This window comes from Eleutherodactylus coqui, chromosome 7 (assembly GCF_035609145.1).
Source record: "Eleutherodactylus coqui strain aEleCoq1 chromosome 7, aEleCoq1.hap1, whole genome shotgun sequence".
Taxonomy (NCBI): domain Eukaryota; kingdom Metazoa; phylum Chordata; class Amphibia; order Anura; family Eleutherodactylidae; genus Eleutherodactylus; species Eleutherodactylus coqui.
In genome coordinates, this window is record NC_089843.1 from 211919740 (window position 1) to 211944772 (window position 25033).

At 42.4% G+C, this 25033-nt stretch overlaps 1 protein-coding gene across 1 annotated transcript in view; it reads left to right on the forward strand.

Moving 5' to 3' along the window:
• Positions 1-25033, forward strand: part of LOC136573667 (neuronal acetylcholine receptor subunit alpha-7-like) — a 132611-nt gene that overhangs the window by 35895 nt on the left and 71683 nt on the right. The window contains exons 5-6 of the mRNA XM_066574928.1: positions 12713-12792; positions 20047-20214. Coding sequence (XP_066431025.1) covers positions 12713-12792; positions 20047-20214 — 248 coding nt within the window. The remainder of the gene's footprint in view (positions 1-12712; positions 12793-20046; positions 20215-25033) is intronic.

Sequence of the window (25033 nt, forward strand, 5' to 3'; positions counted from 1 at the left end):
AGTCCTGGATATAAATAGATGATGGGAGAAATCCCTGTACTGACCCCTAATATATTATACACGGTTATTAGAGCGCCCCCTTGTTACAGTCCTGGATATAAATAGATGATGAGAGAGATCTCTGTACTTTCCCCTGATATATTATACATAGTTATTAGAGTGCACCCTTGCTACAGTCATGGGTATAATAGATGATGGGAGAGATCTCTGTATTGTCAATGATATATCTATACATAGTTATTAGAGCGCCCCCTTGTTACAGTCCTGCGTATAAATAGATGATGGGAGAGATCTCTGTACTGTCCCCTGATATATTATACATAGTTATTAGAGCGCCTCTTTGTTACAGTCCTGGGTATAAAAGATGATGAGAGAGATCTCTGTATTGTCAATGATATATCTATACATAGTTATTAGAGCGCCCCCTAGTTACAGTCACAGTCCTGGGTATAAATAGCTGATGAGAGAGATCTCTGTACTAACCCCTGATGGATCCATACATAGTTATTAGAGCACCCCCTAGTTACAGTCACAGTCCTGGGTATAAATAAATGATGGGAGAGATCTCTGTATTGTCTCCTGATATATTTATACATAGTCTTTTTTCCAAACTAAAAAAAAAACAATTTTGATAACCTCTCTGGGTATGGTAGTCCGCCTATTCCATTTATTACTTTAGTTGCCCGTCTTTGAACACACTCAAGCTCCAATATGTCCTTATTGAGAACCGATGCCCCAAACTGTCCACAATATTCCATGTGTGGTCTGACCAGTGACTTGTAAAGAGGCAAATGTGATTGTTCTCAGCAAGAGAAACCAAATAATCTTGTAGATATGATACCTTTTAAAGGCTAACAAAAATACATGATGTTATAGCAAGCTTTCAATCCTACTTGGGGTTCTTCTTCAGGCTGGGGAAGAACCCTAGGTAGATTTGAAAGCTCGCTATAACATCATGTATTTTTGTTAGCCTTTAAAAGGTATCATATCTACAAGATTACTTGGTTTCTCTTGCGGAGAACAATCACATTTTGCTCTACTGGCTAACACCGTACCAAACGTTTTCCTTTTTGTAAAGCGAAAGAACAATGCTCTTGTCATGCGCCCCTAGACCTCTTTTGATGCATCCTATGATCTTATTTGCCTTGGCAGAAGCTGCCTGACTCTGGTTGCATCAGTTCAAATATTTTCAGTAACCTTATTAAAGAACAGTACAGCTTGAATTGGTTGCTTACATGGAACTTGCACTTAACTGAGCATGTAACGCTGAAGGTCTATTGTCCCTTGAAACGAACATTCCTGGACAAACTACTACTCCATGTTATGCCTAACTACAATGGCAACAGATTTCATATTTAAAGCTCCTTTGGCCTTACAGATCCTTCATGAACTTCGGGTTACATTACTTTACCTAGCTTTGCTACCAGAAATAGGCAACAAGCCTAATGATTACAAAAAGTTGTGTGGTTACAGTTTCTCAATGAGCGTACACACTTGGCAGTTGACTCTGTACAAAATGGTGATTACTCAAAGTGGTGGATACATGTTGTAAACTCACTGTTATTAGGATAATCAACAGTCATTGGCTACTTAACTACATCTTCCCTTGGGTCACTTCCACGCCTCTGGCTACAAAGTCCAGCTCCTCCAGTCCCACCTCTTCAGGCATTTGCTGGACTGTTTCTCAACTCCAAAACTCAGCATCAGGGGAAATCACTCTGATCCATCAACAGCATATCGGGAGATAGCTGAGCCTCTCCTGACAGGCAGCAACAGGCGTCTCCTTTGTATAGACCCTTGTCACTCTTGGTGGCTTGCCAAAGGTGTCGATCACATTTACCCTGGCAACAGCAACATTGAGACCACAATTCATTTAAATCTCTGGATCTCGCCTCAACCACAGAAAGTGAGGTTTATGTCAGTCCCAACTTTACTCAGTGTGTGCTTCTACCCTATATGTAAAACTATACCTACGTAATATGGCACATAAATACTCATTTGTGTCATATTATGTTATTAGACATTGGCTGCACCATCAACCCCTCATTTGTCTTCCAAGAACTATATCCAATACATGCGACTCCCAACAGTATAAGAGCAATAGTTCCTATACTCCATGAGCACTTGGTTGATGAGTGCTATGGGCGAGTATGGGCTCTATGTTTAACCAGGGGGTGGGCTTCCCGGGGTATTCAACTGCTTATTGGACCTAATCACACAAACAGCTCAAGTATCTCCTGTTCAATCTATCAAATTAAATTTCACACACTCTCCCATCCGGAAGTTGTGTTGTATATAGCCACACTTACCAGGAGTCGCAGGAGAGTCACCACCTGACCACCAACTACACTACAATATAAACTTGACAGACAAAGAAAAATACAATTGGGTTTGTATACAATGACTTGAGAGCTAACGTGTGCACATAACGATCTGACTTACAAATAATAACCTAGTGAACTTGGTATACCACTTGGGCACCGCCTTACCCATCTACAGTCTCTTCAGGCCCTACAGAACACAGTTGGAGGGATTTACTAAGATCAATGTGACAGAACAATGCCTCGATTTGAGCCAAAGAGCTAGCGTTCATGCTTTGTGCCACATTTATTATGTGCTTTAAATACTTTTTGTGACAAGCGGGCATGGCATAACTAGAAAGGGATTGATGGGAAGGGGCGTGGCCTATATGTCCGACCAATCAATAGTTGCAGTTAAATAAGATGCGTCTAAAAGTATCTAAAAATGTGTCAAATTTATCATACAGCAAGAGTCACAATGACAAATCTGGCCATCTGTAGACTGCCTGGTCTAATGTTAAACTTAAAATTGGACAGGCTTAGTAAATCTACCGCAGTGCATAATGGTCTTTTCACACAGGACCACTGATGAGCACTTAAGTGCCCAAACATCATCCCAAAGATTACCACTCCCGTACCTTCACATAGGAGTGATAATCATTCATTGAATGGTTGCAGATCGTGCCAGAGATTACTCTGGCCGCCCGCTTCCATTCAAAGTAAACAGGTAATTATCATTTGTCATTCAATCGTTGGGCATATTTACACTGAACAATTCGGTTTCCGATGATCTAGCAATTAATGACTGATAATTGTGGCATCTTAAGGGACCCTTAAGCCTCTTTACAAGGAACAAGATTATTGCTCAACATTCACTCAAAAACCATAGTTTTGAGCGTTAATCGTTGTCTGTAAATGCTCCCATCTTTCACTCTTTGGCTGAACGATGATTTTTAGGTGAGCTTAAAATCCATTCTTCAGCCGGAGAGAAGATAACACAGACCATATGTGTGTTTACTGTCCATGGTGCTGTATTCTCCAGCGCTGATTACATTGTATTCAGCTTGCAGCCCAGTGGTAGAACAAAGGAGCTGAATGCAAAGAGCAGACCACATGCTGTTCTCCGCATACAGGTCCTGGAGGCTCATTTACATGCAAATGCAGGTGATAAGCTGATTCTTTTGAATGATTATCACTTGCAAATGGGCCTTTAGTCTTGTCTGGAGTCTGCCTTTAGTTAGGGTTATCAGGATCTTTTGCATGGCCTCAATACTTGAACGTATTTATAGATCCGCAGATCTGTATGATGTTCATGTCTGTTATGGGTTTTTCAATTCCATCTTTTTTACTTTTAATCTCTAAACAGCTGGTCAAGATTTCTAAATAATCAGAACTGTCACTTGAATGCTCATGTAAATGGTATTGCTAATTGCTGAGATATTCATTCATGCTTGATAGATGCATTAAATCAACTTGATAAACTTTTGCTGTGCTTATCATCTGAGTTTGACATGGTCGGCAGCATGACTGGGATGGCTTTCACATCACATTAGGTAATTTGTACAGCCTATTATTCACAGCACAAGGTTTGTGGCAATTGTAATTTAGATGCATATGAGATTTGGCACCATCACAAATGATTAAATTCATTGCAGTATTCATGCTGGAAAAGAAGGTCACTGGGATATTATAGACTGGATTTCAATTATTTGAATACGGGAACCTTTTGTAAACTTGCATATGCACTTACTATTGAGATTAATCCACCAGCATAATCATGCGGATATTTACTTAACTACAATTCAATCCGAATTTTGCTATTCTTTTATAATGGTAAGGCCTCAGGGCTGACACCCACTGGCGATATTTTCTTTCTTGCGCTGCGAGAGCACATGAAAACACTCGCCTTGTAGCGCAAGAAAGACCCTGGAATAAGACCAGGATATCGCCAGTCTTTTCAATGGGGTCAGCTGCAGCACCGCTAGCCCCATTAAAAAGATATGAAGAATACCACGGACTTCTGCCACAGCTGTGGCAGAAGTGCAGCATGCTATCCCATTGCTTTCAATGGGATCGGCGCTGCTGTCGGTCACATTGAAAGCAGTGGTTTGTGGCAACCCCTGCAGTATGATTTTCGGGGGAAGGGCTTGAAATATAAGCCCTTCCCTGAAAAGCATCCATAAGTGGTAAAAATGTTGTTTTTTTTAAATTACTCTCCTCTCCGCCGCTCACACGCATGAATGAATAGCTAAGCACTATCTGTAATTGGCTGAGCACTCAGTCCATACCTAAGCACTAGCTGCTAAGCCAATCAGCTCAGCCAATGAGCACAGCCCTCTCAGGAGGCGGGGATTCTTAAATCCCCGCCTGCTGAAAGTGCTGGACAGCAGTGTCAGGGAGCCAGCCGGAGGACGCATCTGAGTAGCGGAGAGGTGAGTAATTGTTTTTTTTGTCATTTATTGATGCTTTTCAGGGAAGGGCTTATATTTCAAGCCCTTCCCCGAAAATCCTACTGCAGGGTTTGCCACAAATCACTGCTTTCAATGGGACCGGCAGCAGCGCCGATCCCATTGAAAGCAATGGGATAGCATGCTGCACTTCTGCCACAGCTGTCACAGCTGTGGCAGAAGTCCACAGTATTCTCCATATCTTTTCAATGGGGCTAGCGCTGCTGCCGCTGGCCCCATTGAGAAGACTGGCGATATCCCGGCGTGAACCCGTTTTTTTTCTCGCCCTCATGCAATGGAACATGTGATATATCACTCTGTTCATATCAAATAGGAGGCATACAAGAGTACCATATAGGCCAACAGCAGTATGCATGAGGTCTACGACCTTCAGTAAAAAAAAAAGCATAAACTATAACCCATTGTGCAACTTGTAGTAATATTTAAGACCAAGAATAAACTTCTGTGATCAGTTGTAAGGAAAAAGAAGAAAGAAAGAACAACATCATATGGGCTGAGGGTGCAACACTTCTAGCCAAGACAGATATTACAACAAGGGAATTACCTGGTTCTTCTTTATTAATTTTGCCAAAAACAGCCAGCCATAACATGTTTCAGATATGACTGTTAGAATGCTCTTCTCTGCTGGCCTTGAACCAAGAAAGAAGAGCATTTTAACAGCCGTAGCTGAAGACCCGGGTAATTCCCTTGTCATAATATCTCTCTTGGCTACCAGTATTGGGCCCTCCGCTCATATTGTTATTCTCTTCAAGCAGTTGTAGTGGTGTATACTGGAAAGTAGGACAAGTGAAGCCACATCATGCAAATAGCAATCCTCTGATGAAAACTTTAGGCAAAACTCTGGTGGTACTCTAACAAGTGGTGGGAGCCAACGATTGAGTGCACTTAGGCTCATTGCTTTTGGCTATGGCTCTAAAGTGTAGATCTCATTCACTCAATACAACTTCCCCAAGAATTCTTCCTCTAGTGGGTTGGCTAGGAATCACATTCCTGACATTGGCAAAAACTATTTTGGGTACAGTATATCCCGTCAATGGTCCAGGTCTGTCTCAGTTATGCCTTAGCTTGCTTCTTTCATAACAGGCACCTCTTGCTATAGGCTTTGTTGTGTCAGACACACACTTGTCTACATGGAGACAAGGTCTAAGTACAAAGCCCCCCCTAGGGTCTACCTAGCCTCACAATTCTATACCTCCATGTTTATTTCATAATTACAACTGCCTGTATAAAGGTATATTAACAAATAAGCAACAACAAGTTATAAAGGACAATGTCAGTGAGACACTCGCACTAAATACACAACACAAGATTCCAACTTTTAACAAAAAATTTCACAGCTGAAATATTAAAAAAATATACATTTTTTCACTTGAATGTGATAGAGCTTGCAGTATCATTCCCTGCCACTGTACTGTGTATGGAGCTGTGCCATGTGTGGCTAATAGCAACTTTGGCAAATGGCTGATGAGATTAGGAATGGAGAAGTGAGGCTGACAATGAGAAAACATGGTGTGTTAGGCTGTATTTACGTATTGGACCGATATTGCATTTGTAAACCTGTGATTTTTAAGGCTTCTGTAATGGAATAATTATGTTTGCTCTGGCTATCGCTGCACAGTGTGTGCTACAGCTTTTTAGCAACTGGGCTGAAATAGTCATGTGAGCGTACCATGTGACCTTAAAGGGGTTGTCCCGCACCGAAACGGGGTGTTTTTTTTTTCAACCGCCCCCCCGTTCGGCGCGAGACAACCCCGATGCAGGGGTTAAACAAGAACACCGAACAGCGCTTACCTGAATCCCCGCGCTCCGGTGACTTCTTACTTACCTGCTGAAGATGGCCGCCGGGATCTTCTCCCTCGGTGGACCACAGGGCTTCTGTGCGGTCCATTGCCGATTCCAGCCTCCTGATTGGCTGGAATCGGCACGTGACGGGGTGGAGCTACACGGAGCTACATGGAGCCCCATTGAGAAAAGAAGACCCGGACTGCGCAAGCGCGTCTAATTTGGCGATTAGATGCTGAAAATTAGACGGCTCCATGGAAACGAGGACGCCAGCAACGGAGCAGGTAAGTGAAAAATTTCTGATAACTTCTGTATGGCTCATAATTAATGCACGATGTCCATTACAAAGTGCATTAATATGGCCATACAGAAGTGTATAGACCCACTTTGTTTCGCGGGACAACCCCTTTAAGCAATCAGCGGACCACTGTTATAGGGTTACCTGCTATGTTTTAATAGTCATTGAATAAAGCATAAGCATGCTCAGTTCATTATGTGAGATGTTGATCTCGGCACTTATCTCCATACAAGAGTCACGTGTTCTCCTCTAGGTGAGCGTTTCAATGTACTTATATGATAATGTGCTTTGTGATACGTTGTCTGATGTGATGAGGCCAGTGATTCATTACTATTGGTGTAAATGTTTGTTCTTTCCTGTATATACATCCAGCGTATTATCTGCCACTTTGCTTGACAAAGACCGTCAGGTCGAAAGGTTGGTGATGATGGAGAAAAAAGTCCAACTTTTGCTATTTTTTTTACACTTTTAAGCTGTCACATGTTCTTTTTTAACCATTTTCAATCCAATTTGTATCCTGGTTTTCCTAGCGGACTTACTCCTTTTCTGCTGTTATACAATGGTGCTATCTGCTGGCTAAAGCCAGTACTGCATGAGGTGACATGTTGGGAAGGCTCCGACAGCAGAGAGGCTGGCAATATACAGTAAGAGAACCCTGATGGATGTCCTCCAACATCGGAGCTGTACAGCCTTAAATCATAATGTCTTCAGACGTCAGACAGTGGATTGGAAAGGGTTAAAGTGCTAGTTTGGATTCTGGAACATTTAGTGACTTTGTATAATTGATCCTGGCTTGCTATAATAGTGGTGCTGCTGACATAGACTTCGTTATCCATTCAATATGATGTCATAATATCACTGTAGGTTGAAGAATTATCCCTGCAGTGACAAGAAGAGGGGGAAACAAGTACCTGGTACTCGGGATTGGTGGGGATCTCCGTGGTGAGACTCCACCAATTAGACTTATCACTAGGGATGAGAGAGTATACTCGCTAAGGCACTACTCGCTCGAGTAATGTGCCTTAGCCGAGTATCTCCCCGCTCGTCCCGAAAGATTCGGGGGCCGCCGCAGCTGACAGGTGAGTTGCGGCGGGGAGCAGGGGAGAGCGGGCGGGAGAGAGGGAGAGAGAGATCTCCCCTCCGTTCCTGCCCGCTCTCCCCCGCAGCTCCTCGCCCCTCGCCAGCCCCCGAATCTTTAGGGACGAGCGGGGAGATACTCGGCTAAGGCACATTACTCGAGCGAGTAGTGCCTTAGCGAGTATACTCGCTCATCCCTACTTATCACCTGTCTGATGGATAGGTGATAAAATTTAATTTTGATACAACCCCATGATTCTGAAGATTGGTGAGAGCCCTACAGTCATCATCACAATGAAGGGCCATTTTATATTGTCCACTCTCCATCGTTACACAAATTAAACAATTAGGTCCCTTGAGTTTTCAGTTGGGTTGCCATGTTGAATTCAGTCTTCTTTATTAGCTCACAGGATGCCAGTAAATTTACTGCATATTCTGTACCAACATTGTACATTTACCCAGGCAGATCGAATAACATTGCTGAGACGTAATTAGCCTTTACCAAAGGGGTTCCCCAGGTAGCGCTGTTTAATTTAGCGTCTCTTTTGAAAGAACTCCCCGGAACTGCTTCTCTTACTACCTGATGAACACGGTGCATTAGTATGCATTGGATGTCTAAAGGTGCTTTTAGACAAAACGATCATCCTTCAAACAAGTGAAAGTGAACAATATAATCGGTCGGTCTAGACGCGAACCAATGACTGAATGACGAATGACAATCATTCGCTTTCATTCATTTTATGCAGACATAAACGACAAGTGAATGGGCCATCGATGGTTTTGTTTAAACAGACATCATCAGTCCCTCTCAGTCACAGCCAATGTGAAAGAGTGAACCATTCTGAATAATTCTCTTTGGAATGAGCCCATTGGAATGAGCCAATGATGTATCTTGCTGCACAAGAGTGATGAGCTAGCCGTGACGTCACTGGCTCGCTCAAACGGGAATCAGCCTGTCTAAAAAGACTCCATGCTGCTCTGACTGGCCAGCACTGGTTAAGCAGGTGTAGTGTCTTAGACTAATGAGGTATGCTAATACAGTGTGCATCATGCAATTAGAGAAGCTGGTGGCCATCTTTGTTTCTTAAGGTCCGGAGGGTCGTTTTAAGATACACATAACTAACTGCTTATTAGTGATGGGCGAGTATACTCGCTAAGGGCAATTGCTTGAGCGAGCATTGCCCTTAGCGAGTACCTGCCCGCTCGACAGTAAAGGTTCGGGTGCCGGCAGTGGGCAAGCAGCTGTGGGGGAGAGCAGGGAGGAACAGAGGGGAGATCTCTCTCTCCCTCTCACATCCCCGCTCCCCCCTGCTGACTGCCGCTACTCACCGCTCCCCCGCGCCGGCACCTGAACCTTTTGTCTCGAGCGGGCAGGTACTCGCTAAGGGCAATGCTTGCTCATCTCTACTGCTTATTCCTCATCAAGAAATTAAAACTGCAAGTGCACAGTGATCATTTTATGAACTCTGGACATGCAGAAGGACAGAAAGACATATCAGGCCAGCGTCTAGCCTTAAGCCAAGCACACCTAGAAAAATGTATAACAAATAGTTATTAGAATGGGTAAATGTCCTGCAAAAGGTCCTTCAAAAATATTTTGAACGTGGAATATAAATTATTCAAAGGATCAAAGGAAAAATTGCACGGCGTAAAATTGGAAATGTTCATCAGGCTTTCCAGTCGTGAAGGACACTTAAGTTTTCAGAACAATATCTTTATATCACAACACAGCTGGGAAAGTTATAGGAGCTGGATCGGCAATAAATAGATTAGCTTTATTAACAATTAAACATGTAAGGCTTCAGCAATCCATTGTGTCACATAGAGCCGGTACATTGATGTCCAAATCCTTCCTAGATTTGACAAAATTGTTAGATGTCTGCAAGTCTTGGAAATGCATCAAAGGATACGTTACAACTAGAGATGAGTGAGCGTACTCACTAAGGCAAACTACTCGAGCAAGTAGTGCCTTATGCGAGTACCTGCCTGCTCGTCTCTAAAGATTCGGGGGGGGGGGCGGGGGCGGGGAGCGGCGGGGAAGAGCGGGGTGGAACAGGGGAGATCTCTCTCACTCTCTTCCCCCGCTCCCCCCTGCTCACTGCCGCAACTCACCGCTCTTCCCCGCCAGCACCCGAATCTTTTGAGACGAGCGGGCAGGTACTCGCATAAGGCACTACTCACTTGAGTAGTTTGCCTTAGCGAGTACGCTCGCTCATCTTGACTTAAATACACAATAAATGATCCCATCCAGTCATCATCTATATAAGAAAATAATGCAACACAGGGTTATACAATTCGGATGAAGGGGGGGGGGGGGAGAACCTTCCAACACGTTGCCTTCATCATGATTTAAACTTACATTACGGCCCCCGCTGTTGTATTGTTTAGAACCATTATAGTGTTTGGGAGTTACTTAGCTCTGTTATTTTGGCACTCTATTGCACTTTAACCCCTTGAGGACATGGCTCTTTTGTGGACTTCAGGATTCAGACTCTTTTTTTAAAATCTAACATGTGTCACTTAATGTAAGAATGACTTCTTCATGATTTTACTTATCTAAGGGATTGTGAGATTGTTTGTCAGGACTAGAGATGAGCGAGCATACGCGCTAAGGACAATTGCTCGAGCGAGTATTGTCCTTAGTTGAGTATCTCCCCGCTTGGAAGAAAATGTTCGGGTGCCGGCACGGGTGAGCGGTGAGTAGCGGGAGTGAGCAGTGGGTAGCGGGGGGGAGAGAGAGAGCTCCCCTCCGTTCCCCCCTGCTCTCCCTCGCCGCTCCCCGCCCCCCGCCGGCACCCGAACCTTTTCTTCCGAGCGGGCAGGTACTCGCTAAGGACAATGCTCGCTCATCTCTAGTTATGACCTACTGTATTAGATGGTAAATTTTGGTTGATGGTAATTTTCGCGGATATGTCTTGTTTGCTAATTTTTCAAACTTTTCTATACATTTCAGATTTTATTCTAAACAGTTTTTAATATATATATTTCTCTGAATGTAAAATAGTCATACCACACAAATTGTTAGTTAACTAATTATTTAGCATATGTCTGCTTTATTTTGACATACTTTTTAATGTGCTTTTTAATGTGCTTTTATCACATTAGAATTCTTGAAAGTTTAGTAACTTTTCAAGAAAATTTCCAAAACATTGTTTTAGACCCCATAGGAACTCTGTACTACAGGGTAATTAGAGGGCCTATATACTAGAAATCTCCATTACATCACCCCATGTTAGAAACTACACACTGCAAAGTATTCAGGAGGTTTTCTAATTCTTTAGGTAGTCCAGCAATGTTAAACCACAGTGGAGAGGAAGTTTAAAAAAAACAACATTTATTTACTTTGCAGATCTTCAATTTTCATCCATTTTTTCAGTGACCGCTTGTATTAACAGAGAAACACAAATGAATATTTACCACCTTGCTTCTGCAGTTTTAAGATACATTCCTTATTTGGCCCTAGTGGGCTACTTTACTCTCACACAGACCTAAGAATTGATGGAGCACTTTGGAAATTTTGGTAATTTTTTATATAACTCTTTATTAGGTTTTTTTAAAATAGTACAAAGTACAAATTACAATAACCAAACACATTTCACAACATATTGAAGAAAGGCATGTGACAATCAGTATAACTTTCTCGTACAGTCATAAACTTCATCATTGTATCAAGCCATCTAGAACATTGCATTAGGCTATAGAGACTTGTGGACATAGTTTATATCATGTCACTCCTGTTATTGTCCCATGCTGCTATGGAATATTCATAAACGTAAACTAACCAACTAACCCTCTGGGCCCCAAGGTGACTCCACCACTCTCTGCACTCGATATCATACATGAATATTGGTGTTCTAAATCGAAAATGTGTCTGTGATTGGTATAATATTTGCATCACAACCTCCAGTAAGCTATCTATCGCTGCTCGTTGGTTTTCTTCTCCCCTCTCTTAGTCTATTCTTCATCTACCCAATTGGTTTGCGTCATGCAGTTTAAGATACCATGAGGTATCCTTGAATGACTTCATACATTCTACGATCTCTTGTGTGGTGAAACATTCTTCAATAAACACAAGCCATTCAAAAAAAAAACCTGAAGCTCATGACTCCACCTAGAACCTTCCTTTGATTATAATTAGAGTTGAGCAAACATGCTCGTCTGAGTATCAGCATACTCGATGGTGCTCGTTACTCGAGCAAGTACCACGCCGAGTTCGACACCTCCCCGTTTTGACCCCTCACCGCATTACCACTTCCTGCTGTGACGAGAGAGAGAGAGACAGACGCACCTGGCGGGTCAAATACAAAATTGCTCGGGTCTCCCATTGACTTCAATGGGGTTCGTTACTTGAATAGAGCTCTTGAATATTACGAAAAGCTTGACTCGAATAACGAGCACCCAAGCACTTTGGTACTCGCTCATCTCTAATTATAATGTTCTTCAGGTACCATTTCAGGTTTGCAGAGGCCTTGAAGTGCCGAAACATAAACTCAATTTTAGAAAATCACAGCCCTCATAGCATTCCTCTAGAGTTGTAGTCACCATTTTGAGCACACAGGTGTTGCATTCGACATTTTTAGCACTGGACCATCAAAGTTAAACATTTATTTTTTCCGGGAATTTGTAGTTTTAGGAACTGGTTTCAGGAGAATTTGGAGGTCTTAACCAATTTTGAGCTATGGTAAGAGTGGACATATCTGTATGCACAAACATGTGGATATTTCTATATAACACCAACATGATTTTCAAAATATATTTTGTAACTCATTTTATCTTGTGTGTTTTAGTGCAGATGAAAGATTTGATGCAACATTTCACACTAACGTCTTGGTGAATTCCTCAGGAGCTTGTCAATATATTCCTCCAGGTAAAACTCATTGTATGTATGTATTAAACACAATGTCATGAACACTAGGGCTAATGGCACATGACGCAGGGCACAATCATAGAGCTGACCTACTTCCACTCCTTCAATCCTGCACATAGTTCTGCATGCTCTAAAAATACTTGTTGCCACCACTAACCGTTTTACTGCAAGGCCGGTCAGCCATCTGGATTCTCCTTACTAGATACAGGCCCTCCTGTAGCGGAGGACAACGATAACTGGTGGACAGGCCAAAAGCTAGTGGACATGCATTCCGAGATCCCAGCTATCAGATCTAGATGAAAGTGTGCAAGCATCGACCTCCTCTGCTATTTCTTTCTATAGAAGAAGTTCTGCATCCCTAGCAATGAGCGGTAACAAAATCTAGAGGACAGAGGAATTAATATCTGCTATATCTGGAGAACGGAGCATTTTGCAATTAAACATCTTATAGGTGAATACATTGTTTTGCAATTTCCAATACATTCAAATAGGATTACAAAGATGGGAATACCCCTTTAACATTCCATAGGCTGAACATTATTAAGGATATGACTGCAGACTGTGGAGGTTTGTGTTGTGTGTTATGGAGCAGGATATATATTAGTACTCGCACATCCTGTCTTCTATAGAAATATAAAAACAGGAAAAAGCTCAACCCTTTGCGCTACTTAAACATCAGTAGCTGGAATATTGTGCTGGAGTAAGTTAGAAATAGCTTACTTCACTGGGTGGATCTAGACTCAACCATTTCCTCCCGTTTCAGGTTCACTGTAAAAGATGTGATGACATTTCTTCCTTTAGTTCTTTATTGATGAGCATCCAAATCGCAACCAGTATTTGAATAGTAGTACATTCAGATGCACAGTGGAACGCCCCCTGCCCCGCTGCCCCGCTATTGCTCATATGCAATGCGCGCCTCGGGTGATGACTGACGTCAGATCCAGGCGCCGTGGATAAACTATGCTTATATAAGAAAGTAAGGAAACATTTTAGGGTTAGGCTTGATAAAGGGGTATGTTGTGAACCCTAAAACGCATTGCTACCAAAACGACAGGAAATGGTTGAGTCTGGATCCACCCAGTGAAGTAAGTGATTTCTAACTTACTCCAGCACAATATTCCACCTACAGGGGTTTAGGTAGTGCAAAGGGTTGAGCTTTTTTCAGTTTTTATATTGTTTACTACCGAGGCTGCCCCCCCCCCTCCCCCCGATTTTTCTTCCTCCACCACTCTCCTGACTTGACCGGGATTCTACACCTGAGGGATTATAAGGCTGAAGTGGCCCTTTTGGTGTGGAGTTCTGTCTACTGACGGACTCCATACCAGACAAGTAAGTCCACCTCTCTCTGGATAGTTACCCTATTCATACCACTACTCTTCCTCCATATCTGGAGCGCAGATACCATCATCCTGTTGTATTTTCTGTAGAAGTATGACATTATTAGTTCTGGAAATAAACATCTTGCAGATGAGCGCATTGTTTTGTGATTTCGAAAACATTGAAATAATATTCCCATAATGAAAATACCAATTTAAGTAAAATGTTTGTATTTACTTAGTAATCAAGTGTTTGAACCGCAATCTGCTTTGTATCACTTTATTAACATTCTCCGAATTAATAACATATGAATATTGCAATGAGAATCAAACAATGCTGTGTATCCCTTAAGTCAGTCGACTCTACTTCTAATATGGAAAATTTTAATTAAAAACTTGGTTTTCTAATTTAATCACAACAGTCAACATTACACTTCAGTTTTCTCTATTTGCACTTTTATTGTGCATTCTACATTAATAAGCGGCTCATAATATTACATTATATTCTTTTTTTTGAAACATTAGTTGTTTATTGTATTTTCAGCAGAGTAAATGACAATGACAATAAAAAAAAAACACTGAGAATAGAAGGCTTACTCCTAAGGCCTTAGTCAGACGGGCGTTTTTAGCCGCAATTTGCGCATGCGCATGCGTCCGGCGATTTTTTAAAACCATTGCTTTGCAATGGTATCGGACACATGAGCGCTTTTTATGCGCTCGTCCGATAAATTATAGAACAAAAAATCGCAGATTGCACCTACCCTGACCAATCAGAGGTTGAAAACACTCACACACCCATTCATGAATTCATGAATGGGTGAGTGACTGCTGCCTCTCAGCGCTGAGCCAATCATGGGCAGGTCTGACTCACATCCATTCATGAATTCATGAATGGGTGTGAGTGAGGCATGCCTCTGATTGGCTCAGCGCTGAGCCAATCAGGGGGCAGGTCTGACTCACACCCCCTTCACACCCACTGCAGGACGGCCACGCGGAGCTCCGGCTGCTGGGAGAAGGTGAGTATACAATTTTTTTTTATTTTAACACATTTTAGGATGATTTGCAGGGAAGGGCTTATATATTTAAGCTCTTACCGACAATTCATCCCGGGCTCGCCCGCAGCGCATTGCTTTCAATGGAGACGGCTGTATTGCCATCTCCATTGAATGCAATGCGCTGGACAGCTCCGGCCCGTTTCTAATGAAACGCGGCTAGGAGCAGATTTTCGGGCAATTTGCGGGTGACTTGCGCGCACCGGTCACGCGATTTGCGGATGCGCATCCGTCATGCGATCCGCAAATCGCGCAAAAAAACGCCCGTCTGACTAAGGCCTAAAGATAAGACGGAATGTTTTCTTGATCAATCGTATCTAGAGATGAGCGAACGTACTCGGTTCGGGTGTTTTTGCACTCGAGCACCGCTTTTTCCGAGTAACTGACTACTCGGACGAAAAGATTCGGGGGGCGGCGTGGGGGAGCGGGAGATAGCAGTGGGGAACAGGGGGGAGCTCGCTCTCTCCCCCCCCCCCACTCCCCTCTGCAACCCCCGCTCACCCCCCGCGCCCCCCGAATCTTTTCGTCCGAGTAGTCAGTTACTCGGAAAAAGCGGTGCTCGAGTGCAAAAACACCCGAACCAAGTACGCTCGCTCATCTCTAGATACGATTGATCAAGAAAACATTCTGTCTTATGTTTAGGAGTAAGCCTTAAACTATCAATTTAGGAAAGCAACAGCGAGAGCTCTGAAGCCAGGCCGCCCAATCCCGCCTGAACCTCTCCTCTCTGTTAAAGGCACCTGAGTGCATTCTCTCATGCCAACAGTTGTTGTTAACGGATTTGATTATATCAGAAATTGAGGACATGGAATTACTGCGCCAGCATTGAGCAATATGTGATCTACATGCGATCAGAATGTGCAAAATCGGAGTGTGCAGAGTGACAGGGATTTGACTGCGTCCAGGCTTAACCCTTTCCAATCCACTGTCTGACGTCTGAAGATATTCTGATTGAAGGCTGTACAGCTCTGATGTCGGAAGACGTCCGGCAGGGTATTCTTACTGTATATTACAGGCTGCTCTGTTTTCAGGGGCCTCTCCAGCATGTCCCATACTGCAGTACTGGCTCTAGCCAGCAGATGGCGCCATTTTATAATGGCAGAAAAGCCCCCTAGGAAAACCCTGAATCCAAAATTGGATTGTAAAGGTTTAATAGGGCCAGAGCCGGATTGGGAGCAAACTGAATACCACTAAAATTTGTTATGAGCTGAAAAACCTGGCCCCAGAGACCGGAGACATATGGGCAGCCCCACCACAGTGATCCGTCTTTTGTCTCGCATCTCCAGCAACAACCAGAGAAGCGAGGAGACAATTTGTTTAATAGTGTAGGAGTTAAGTACCATCTATATTGTATCTTAAGGGAATTTTCAAAATGGTTAGCCCATTTAGAAATAGAGCTGATTATGGAGTATGCCTCATGCCATTGATTATCAGAGATTTGTGTTTTTTAGATCATCTTCCCATTTTTTGTTGATAATTCCCATGGGACTGCTTTTGAGGCTGGTTTAATATAGCATAGCAAGTGGATGGACCGTTGTTGGAACCCTGTAGTGATAAGAGCCAGGCGTCCAGTTTAGAGGGCACGTTCATTCTCGCAGGAGGCGGGAATGATCTTAGTAAATGGGTGATTTGTAAGTGTTTGAGGAAATCAGATCTAGGAATATTAAATTCATAGACCAGATCTGGAAATGGTAGAAGGTGGCCATCCTCCCACAACTGACGGACACAAGTCAGACCAAGGTGCTTCCAGTTATAGAGAGAAAGGTTCTCAATGGTGACTTCAAGCAAAGTTATGTCCATTTTGTAAAGTGGAAAGGTAATTAATTTTATTTTCATGGCCACAATGCTCCAAACATTAGTAGCCGCCGAGATACATTACATTCTTATGGATTATCAATTATAATAATATAATCAACATGAGGCTCCACCATGCATTTGGTATATAGATGGCATTTATAAAATCTAACATCTTTATAATAGATCCCTCATTATCACTTACTTTTGCTTTACTTTTTGCAGTGTAAAAAAAATCCAGTAGTTGTTAGAAGGTTACCTGTTGTTGATAGATCTTACTATGCACTAAAATTATTTCATGGTTGTCCGTCACTTACAGCATTTATCAATTTTCAGGAGGCCATACAAAGATGTGATAAGTGCTTCTTGAATGCAGTTCAGCTTGAAGCATATATGATGGTTTTAGTGGCTGTAAGGAGTCATTGTTTCACCTAATCTCTGTATCCTGGAAATGATGATAGGGTTAAAAATTTCAAACCCCACAAACAGGTACCCCAGAAGTTTGGTGACCTCAATAAAGAAGTTCACCAGTTTTTTTTCACGTACCTCTGCTGTAAAGAATCCAGTACTGTAGCTTGGCCCCTCCAGGCTGTGTATTCTGCACTTTTCTTCTGGCCTCCTGGTCAAATGGGGCAAATTTCATTTTTAAGAGTAGAATACGAAATGAAAGCTGCACTGTGATTGGTTGTTATGGACAAGGAAAGCCGATTTCTTTATGATACTTTTCATAAATATGCCCCAATAACTGCAAGGTACAGAGTGTTGTCAATGTACTGGTCATATGATGTGAAAGCAGAAAATGAGTGCAAAATAGAGAACAGATGGGGTTTTTTTTTTTTTAATCTAAGGGGCATTTAGACACAACGATCATCGCTCGAAATTCGCTATAACGATCAAAAGTGCGCCTTGGTTTTGCTTTTAAAGATGGATGTTTTAACCTAACGAAAATCATTGGAAAATGGACGTAGCGGCCGGGCATGTCAGTCGTTAGATTGTGTAGCGTTTGCATTAAATGATAATTGAGCGATCGTTTGTTTGAAAGGTGCGTGCATTCAGTGAAGGAAAAAAAAGAGCTTCTTTGTATCGGCTTGTGAAAATCGTGGGTGCGCTCATCTTGTCTTTAAAAAACACCTAGCTGTTTAGCAGTAACAGAAAGAAACTAGATGTCTTTAATATAAAAGTTAAAAAAAAAGGCGCCCCTTACAGGCGATCTACGGTAAGGAATTGCGAAAGAGTTATATGAAAAAAACTAGGTGGTACAAACAATAGTATTTTTGTCATTGGAATGTAAATAATCTCTGGGTCATCCGTGTCAAAAATACCTGTAGTTTTGTGTATTCACCTATTAGTGACCTAAAATCTAGTAACGAAATCTGCGCGAGCCTAAATATTAATAATCCGTGAATCCGAGACCTGGACACGTCCGAGACCTGGTTGCCGCTCGCAGGGTACGTCACAACTAGAGATGAGCGAGTATACTCGCTTGAGTAATGTGCCTTAGCCGAGTATCTCCCTGCTCGTCCCAAAAGATTCGGGGGCCGGCAGGGGGGCGGGGAGGAACGGAGGGGAGATCTCTCTCTTCCTCTCTCCCCCCCCCCCCCGCTCCCCGCCGCAACTCACCTGTCAGCCACGGCAGCCCCCAAATCTTTAGGGACGAGTGGGGAGATACTCGGCTAAGGCACATTACCCGAGCGAGTAGTCCCTTAGTGAGTATACTCGCTCATCTCTAGTCACAATGGCACGGCCAATGGTTGAGCACTAGGCGTTCGTGTTAAAATCAAAGCTTTGTCCTACCGACAGCCAATCACGCTGCCTTTAGCCAGCTCTGCCAAACGATTAAACACTCCCATCAAATCACTGAACGGCTGAATGAATGTCATTTAAATCAAAGAAAAGCAAACTGCTGAACGATGGATTTTAAGCGGACTGAAAGACAATAATGAACGAATAGGTAACGAAAAATGCTCAATGGGCGCACGTTTAGGCCTTAGTCAGATGGGCGTTTTTTCGCACGATTTGCGCATGCGTCCGGCGATTTTATAAAACCATTGCTTTGCAATGGTATCGGACACATGAGCGCTTTTTATGCGCTCGTCCGATAAATTATAGAACAGAAATCGCAGATCGCACCTATCTGCGATTCCTATTCTCTTCTCTATATGCTCTCAATGGGGCCGGCGGCAGCAGCGCCGACCCCATTGAGAACATATAGAAGACAAATCATTCTTTTCTGCCACAGCTGCAACAGCTGTGGCAGAGAAGAACGATGTTTGCCCATTGAATTCAATGGAGCCGGCAATACAGCCGGCTCCATTAAAGGCAATGGGCTTCCGGCGTGCGCGGGGTGAATTGTCGGGAAGGGCTTAAATATATAAGCCCTTCCCTGCAATTCATCCAGAAAAGTTTTAAAATAAAAAAATATACATACTCACCTGCTCCCGGCAGCCGGAGTTCCGCGTGGCCGGCCTGCAATGGGTGTGAAGGGAAGGGCAGAGCCAATCAGGGGGCAGGTCTGACTCACACCCCCTTCACACCCACTGCTGGCCGGCCGCGCGGAACTCCAGCTGCCGGGAGCAGGTGAGTATGTATATCTTTTTTTTATTTTAACACATTTCTGGATGAATTGCAGGGAAGGGCTTATATATTTAAGCCCTTCCCGACAATTCATCCCACACTCGCCCGCAGCGCATTGCTTTTAATGGAGCCGGCTGTATTGCCGGCTCCATTGAATGCAATGCGCTGGACAGCTCCGGCCCGTTTCTAATGAAACGCGGCTAGGAGCAGATTTTCGGGCACCGGTCACGCGATTTGCGGATGCGCATCCGTCATGCGATCCGCAAATCGCGCGAAAAAACGCCCGTCTGACTAAGGCCTTACACACAACGATTACAGCTCAAAAGACGGCTTTGAGCAAATCTTGAGGATAATTGTTGCATCTAAATGGGCCGTAATTTAAGTATTTATTTGCTCTCTTTATCTTCAGGAGCCATCCCTGGAAGGTCAAAAATGTTTAAGTTATTGGATTTCCAATGAGGTTTCTATGGACCATTGCTCTGTGAATTGTATAGTGATGATATATTTACATTTTCCAGGTATTTTGAAGAGCACGTGTTACATTGATGTACGATGGTTTCCTTTTGATGTTCAAAAGTGCAAATTAAAATTTGGATCTTGGACTCATAACGGCTGGCTACTTGATCTACAGATGCTAGAAGCAGATATTTCCAATTATATTTCTAATGGAGAATGGGATTTAGTAGGTAAGACTTTCAAAATACTGTAAAAATTGTATAAAAGTTATGAAATATATAAAAGCTGATTTATAAAAGTAATTTTTTGAATTGTACCGTATATTAAAGAAATAGGTCCTAAAAACTATGCTGTCTATTAACATAGTAACATAGTATTTAAGACTGAAATAAGACAGACATCTGTCCATATATTTAGCCTATTATTCTGCAATGTTGATTCAGAGAAAGGCAAAAAAACCCAATAAGGTAATAGCCAATTTTCTTCACTTTACAGAAAAAAATTCCTTCCCGACTCAGCCTGGCAATCAGAATAATCCCTGAATTACTGGCACTTCCGATGTAATCAGTAGCTGTAATATAATATTGGTACACTCGAGAAAGGCGTCCAGGCCCCTCTTAAACTCTTTTATGGTTCAAATGGATTTTATTTGGTCGTACATTCACCGTTTTGACATATATGATTTATTCTACATACAGTAACAGCAGGAAATCTTAGTCGTGTAACTTACACTATAGAAGTATCCATTTTTCTGAACATAAAAAATATAGCCAACATCAACAAAATAGAAAGTGGGGTTGTCCTCGAAAGGAAGACCTCCCTGTGTAAGAGTAGAGTATCAGAACAGAGAATAGCAAGAAACAATCAAGTGTCAAAGGTAAAGGTGAAAGAAAGAAAAGAAGTGAAAAGAAGAGAATCTCCTCTGTGCTCGGCGGGCCAGGCCATCGGCCCCTAGTTTTTTTTTTTCTGTTGAAGTCTTGCCGTCTTAAGGAAAGTTCCTTCTTCTACTAGGCATCTCCAGCATTTATCTGATAGCCGGGGATATATCTTAGCTAGTTTAGATGGAGTTCTGTACCATTGAGAGACTAACTTGTAGTTCATTTCCTGAAATTTACTGGAAATGGATAATTTGTGTTTCAGTGTCAGAGCCTTTGCCCAATTTCCTTCAGAGATTGGGCTCCCCAATTCCCTTTCCCATTGCGATTTGAACACCACTACTTCGTCTTTTGTCTCCTCCACTGGCAGAATGCGATATGAGAGGGAAACCTCAGCTTTAGGCGGAACTACTGCCAAACACATCTCCTCAAACCTCGTCAAAGGCCTGTTCAATAGTGCCATTGTGACCAGGGAACTGGTGTAACTACAAATTTGAAGGTACTGAAACCACGCTTTGGCCACCAGCCCCCCGGATCCCAGGATGTTTTGTAGCATTTTAATGTTCCCATTTCCCAGCAAATCCCTAATACGTGGCGTCGTGACCCCTAGTTTGGTCACCAATGAATTATCTATGGAATTGGTAGTCCAGGGTTTCCTATTAATGGGGTAAGTTGTCCTGGGCATGACACTAGACCCTTCTTTCTTGCAAAACCATCCCAAACATCTCAAATTTTTGTCATGATAGTTTCAATCCCCTCCTATTTTCTCCCCTAGGTATCCAGAACAGACCTAAGGCCTGCCCTGAGGCAGAGTCCTGTTCCATGGCCACCCACATTTTGGTATTGCTATTGTGAAGGATATCCAGGACACACTTACATATCACCGCCTTATTGTATAGGTCAAAGTCGGGCAAGCCCGTTCCTCTTGTTTTCTTCGTTCTGGTATATGCTTTGAATTTTAATCGCGATCTGGATTTCCCCCAAACAAATTTTGTTACTAATCAACCAATACGAAGCATGTACTTCCTAGGGAGCCTAATGTGGAGGGTCTGGAATAAATACAGGAATCTAGGGAGAGAGTCCATCTTTAAGGTATTGATCTGACCAAACCATGACATCGTAAGGGACCGCCACTGCTGTAAATCTTTCTTTAACTTGGAGAGCGCCGGTATATAATTAAGTTCATATAACTGGTCTGGGTTCGAGGATAAAATAATACCTTGATATTTTATATTGTCCGAGCTCCAGCTGAAGGGAAAAGATTTACTTAATTGGGACACTTCCTCTGATGGGTACGTGACATTCAGAATTTTGAATTTATGCGCATTGACCTTAAAATTTCTTAGTCTACCAAATAGTTCAAATTCCTTAAGAATATTAGGAAGATCAATTCTGGGGTTGGTTATATAGATTAAGAGGTCATCTGTAAATGGGGACAGTTTCTGAGTAGAAGTCCTCGTTTTGAATCCTCTAATGTCAGGATTACTACTTATGGCATTTGCCAGTGATTCCATGGCTAGTATATAAAGTGTGGGTGACAGTCGGCATCCCTGTCTGGTTCCATTTCTTATTACCAGGGGCTGTGATAGGGATCCATTAACCCTCACTCTGGCCGAGGGGTTTTTAATACAGGGCCATGATCCATTCCCTTGCTCTATCACCCAAACCTATTTTCCATAGCGTTGCCTCCAAGAAGCTCCAGTGGACCCTATCAAATGCTTTCCCTGCATCAACTGTTATCAGGCTAAGTGGACACTGATTTCCATGCCATCATAATGATGGAGAGAGTCCTATTGATCCTACTTGCCTTGGCAGCAGCTGCCTGACACTGGTTGCTCCAGTTAAGATCACAGTTAACTAAAATTCCCAAGTCCTTTTCCATGTCAATTTTGCCCACTGTTGACCAGTTTAATGTGTAATGGTGACATGTATTTCCCTGCCCATATGCAGAACCTTACATTTATCAGTGTTAAACCTCATTTGCCGCTTTTAGGGCCCAATACGTACCCCACTGGAAATAATGACCCAATCAAAGTATGTACCATTAATAACCCCCTTTGCTTTCTATCACTAACCAGTTACAACTTACACACATTCTCACCCAGACCAAGCATGTATATTTTATATAACAACCATTTATATGGCCCAGTATTAAACTAGATATATGGGATCCAATGACTGTCCCTGGTGCATTTCAGAACTAACCTCCTCTTAGAAGCTGATCAAATTGGTTTGACAGGAATGACCCCTTATAAACCCATGCTGATACAGAGTTATACAGCTATATTCATTTAGGTACTCCAGGATAGCATCTCTAAAAAGAAAAAAAACCTTCAAAAATTGTACCCACAATAGAAGTCAGACTTACCAGCCTAGTTTCTGGGTTCACTTTTTGACCCCTTTTTGAACACTGGAACCACATTTGCTATGTGATAATCCAGTGGAACAGACCCCTTCACTATAGACTCCTTAAATATAAGAAACAATGTTCTGTCTATCACATTACTTAATTGCCTGAGAACCAGGGGTGTTTGCCATCGGGACCCGGCGATTTGTTTATTTTAATCTTTTTTAAGGCAACATCCACATGGGCGAGCGCAATATCTGGCCAAGAAACGTGGCCTGATATTGTGCTTGCCAATGTGCATTTGTCTCATAAAGTTTGATACTGCGAGGAAAAAAAACCAAAAGACTTAACTGAATAAATCCATTCAAAGGATTGGATTTAGTATTCACGTGAGTTTTGTGTGCATAGCAAAAAACTCGCGTGAGAATATCGCTCATGTGACTAAGCTTTAAGGCAGCTTGGTATCTCTTCTTGGGTTAGACTGGTGACATTGAGTGGAGAGTTTACTTTGCAACTCTGCATTTCACCTGGTATTTTATTTTCCTCTGTGAATACACCAGAGATTAAACTATTTAATAAATTTTGCTTTTTCTTCATCACCCTCTACAATTTTTGTTACATTATTTTTAACAGGCACACAATTTTTAATATTCCTTTTTTTGCTATTTATATACTTTACTCTCTTTGGCAATGAGTCTGTCTCCATCTTTGCTGCTTTTATCTGCTTTTTACATAATTTATTTTTTTCCCTTATAGGTTTTTAGTGCTTCTTTGCTACCTTCTTGTTTTAGTGTTTAAACACTTTATTTTTGTTGTTTATTGCCCCCTTTTCATATTATTGAGCCACATTGGTTTTCTTCTATTCCTAACCCATTTATTCTTGTGAGGTATGAATCGCTCACAGTGAGTATTTAAAATGCTTTTTAAAAATTCCCATTTACTCCCTGCACTCTTATTTGTGAGGACATTGTCCCAGCTGATAAGGATAAGGACATCTCTAAGCCGATCAAACTTTGCCTTCCTAAAGTTTAGTAGATGTGTAGCTCCTCGATAAACCTCCCTGCTGAGAGACAAGTGGAAATTTATTATATTACTAGCGTACCCGTCGCGCGTTGCTGCGAAGACAGACATACATACATACTTCGTTTTTATATATCTAGATGACGGCAGCAGCGACCACTGAGGTTTTGTAGGCCGCTGCTTCCCCCTTGCAGGCTGAATAAAATAGCCGTTGTGTGGAACATCCAATTTATCCGGCTGCTGTGGCTTCTTGGGAAGATAGCCTAGTACATGTTTGCCCACTTCCAACTCCAATGGAGACTGACTGTAAATGGCTGGCGTGCTCTAGTATTTATGGTTCCAAGCTGTACGTGTCATTGCATACAGTCTGTCTATCTATCTATCTATCTATCTATCTGGGTTATTGCATACAGTCTATCTATCTATCTATCTATCTATCTATCTATCTATGACATCAGGAAATGAGAGAATTAGATTCCGTACGTAAAATTTGAACGCTAATTCTTTGGCGCTTTGAATTGAATAATCGAGTTGGGACCCATTAACTTTTCCTATTTATGACATAATCAATGCTCGAGCCAAATTTCAAGTTTCTATGACATTGGGAAATGAGAGAATTAAATTCCGTACATAAAATTTGGACGCTAATTCTTTTGCGCTTAGAATTGAATAATCGAGTTGGGATGAGACATAAGGCCTTGCCCATAAGCATTCCCCAACCTCCAAGAACTGAACCTACCTACCTGAATGAGATTTTGTAGGCCGCTGCTTCCCCCTTGCGGGCTGAATAAAATAGCCGTTGGGTGG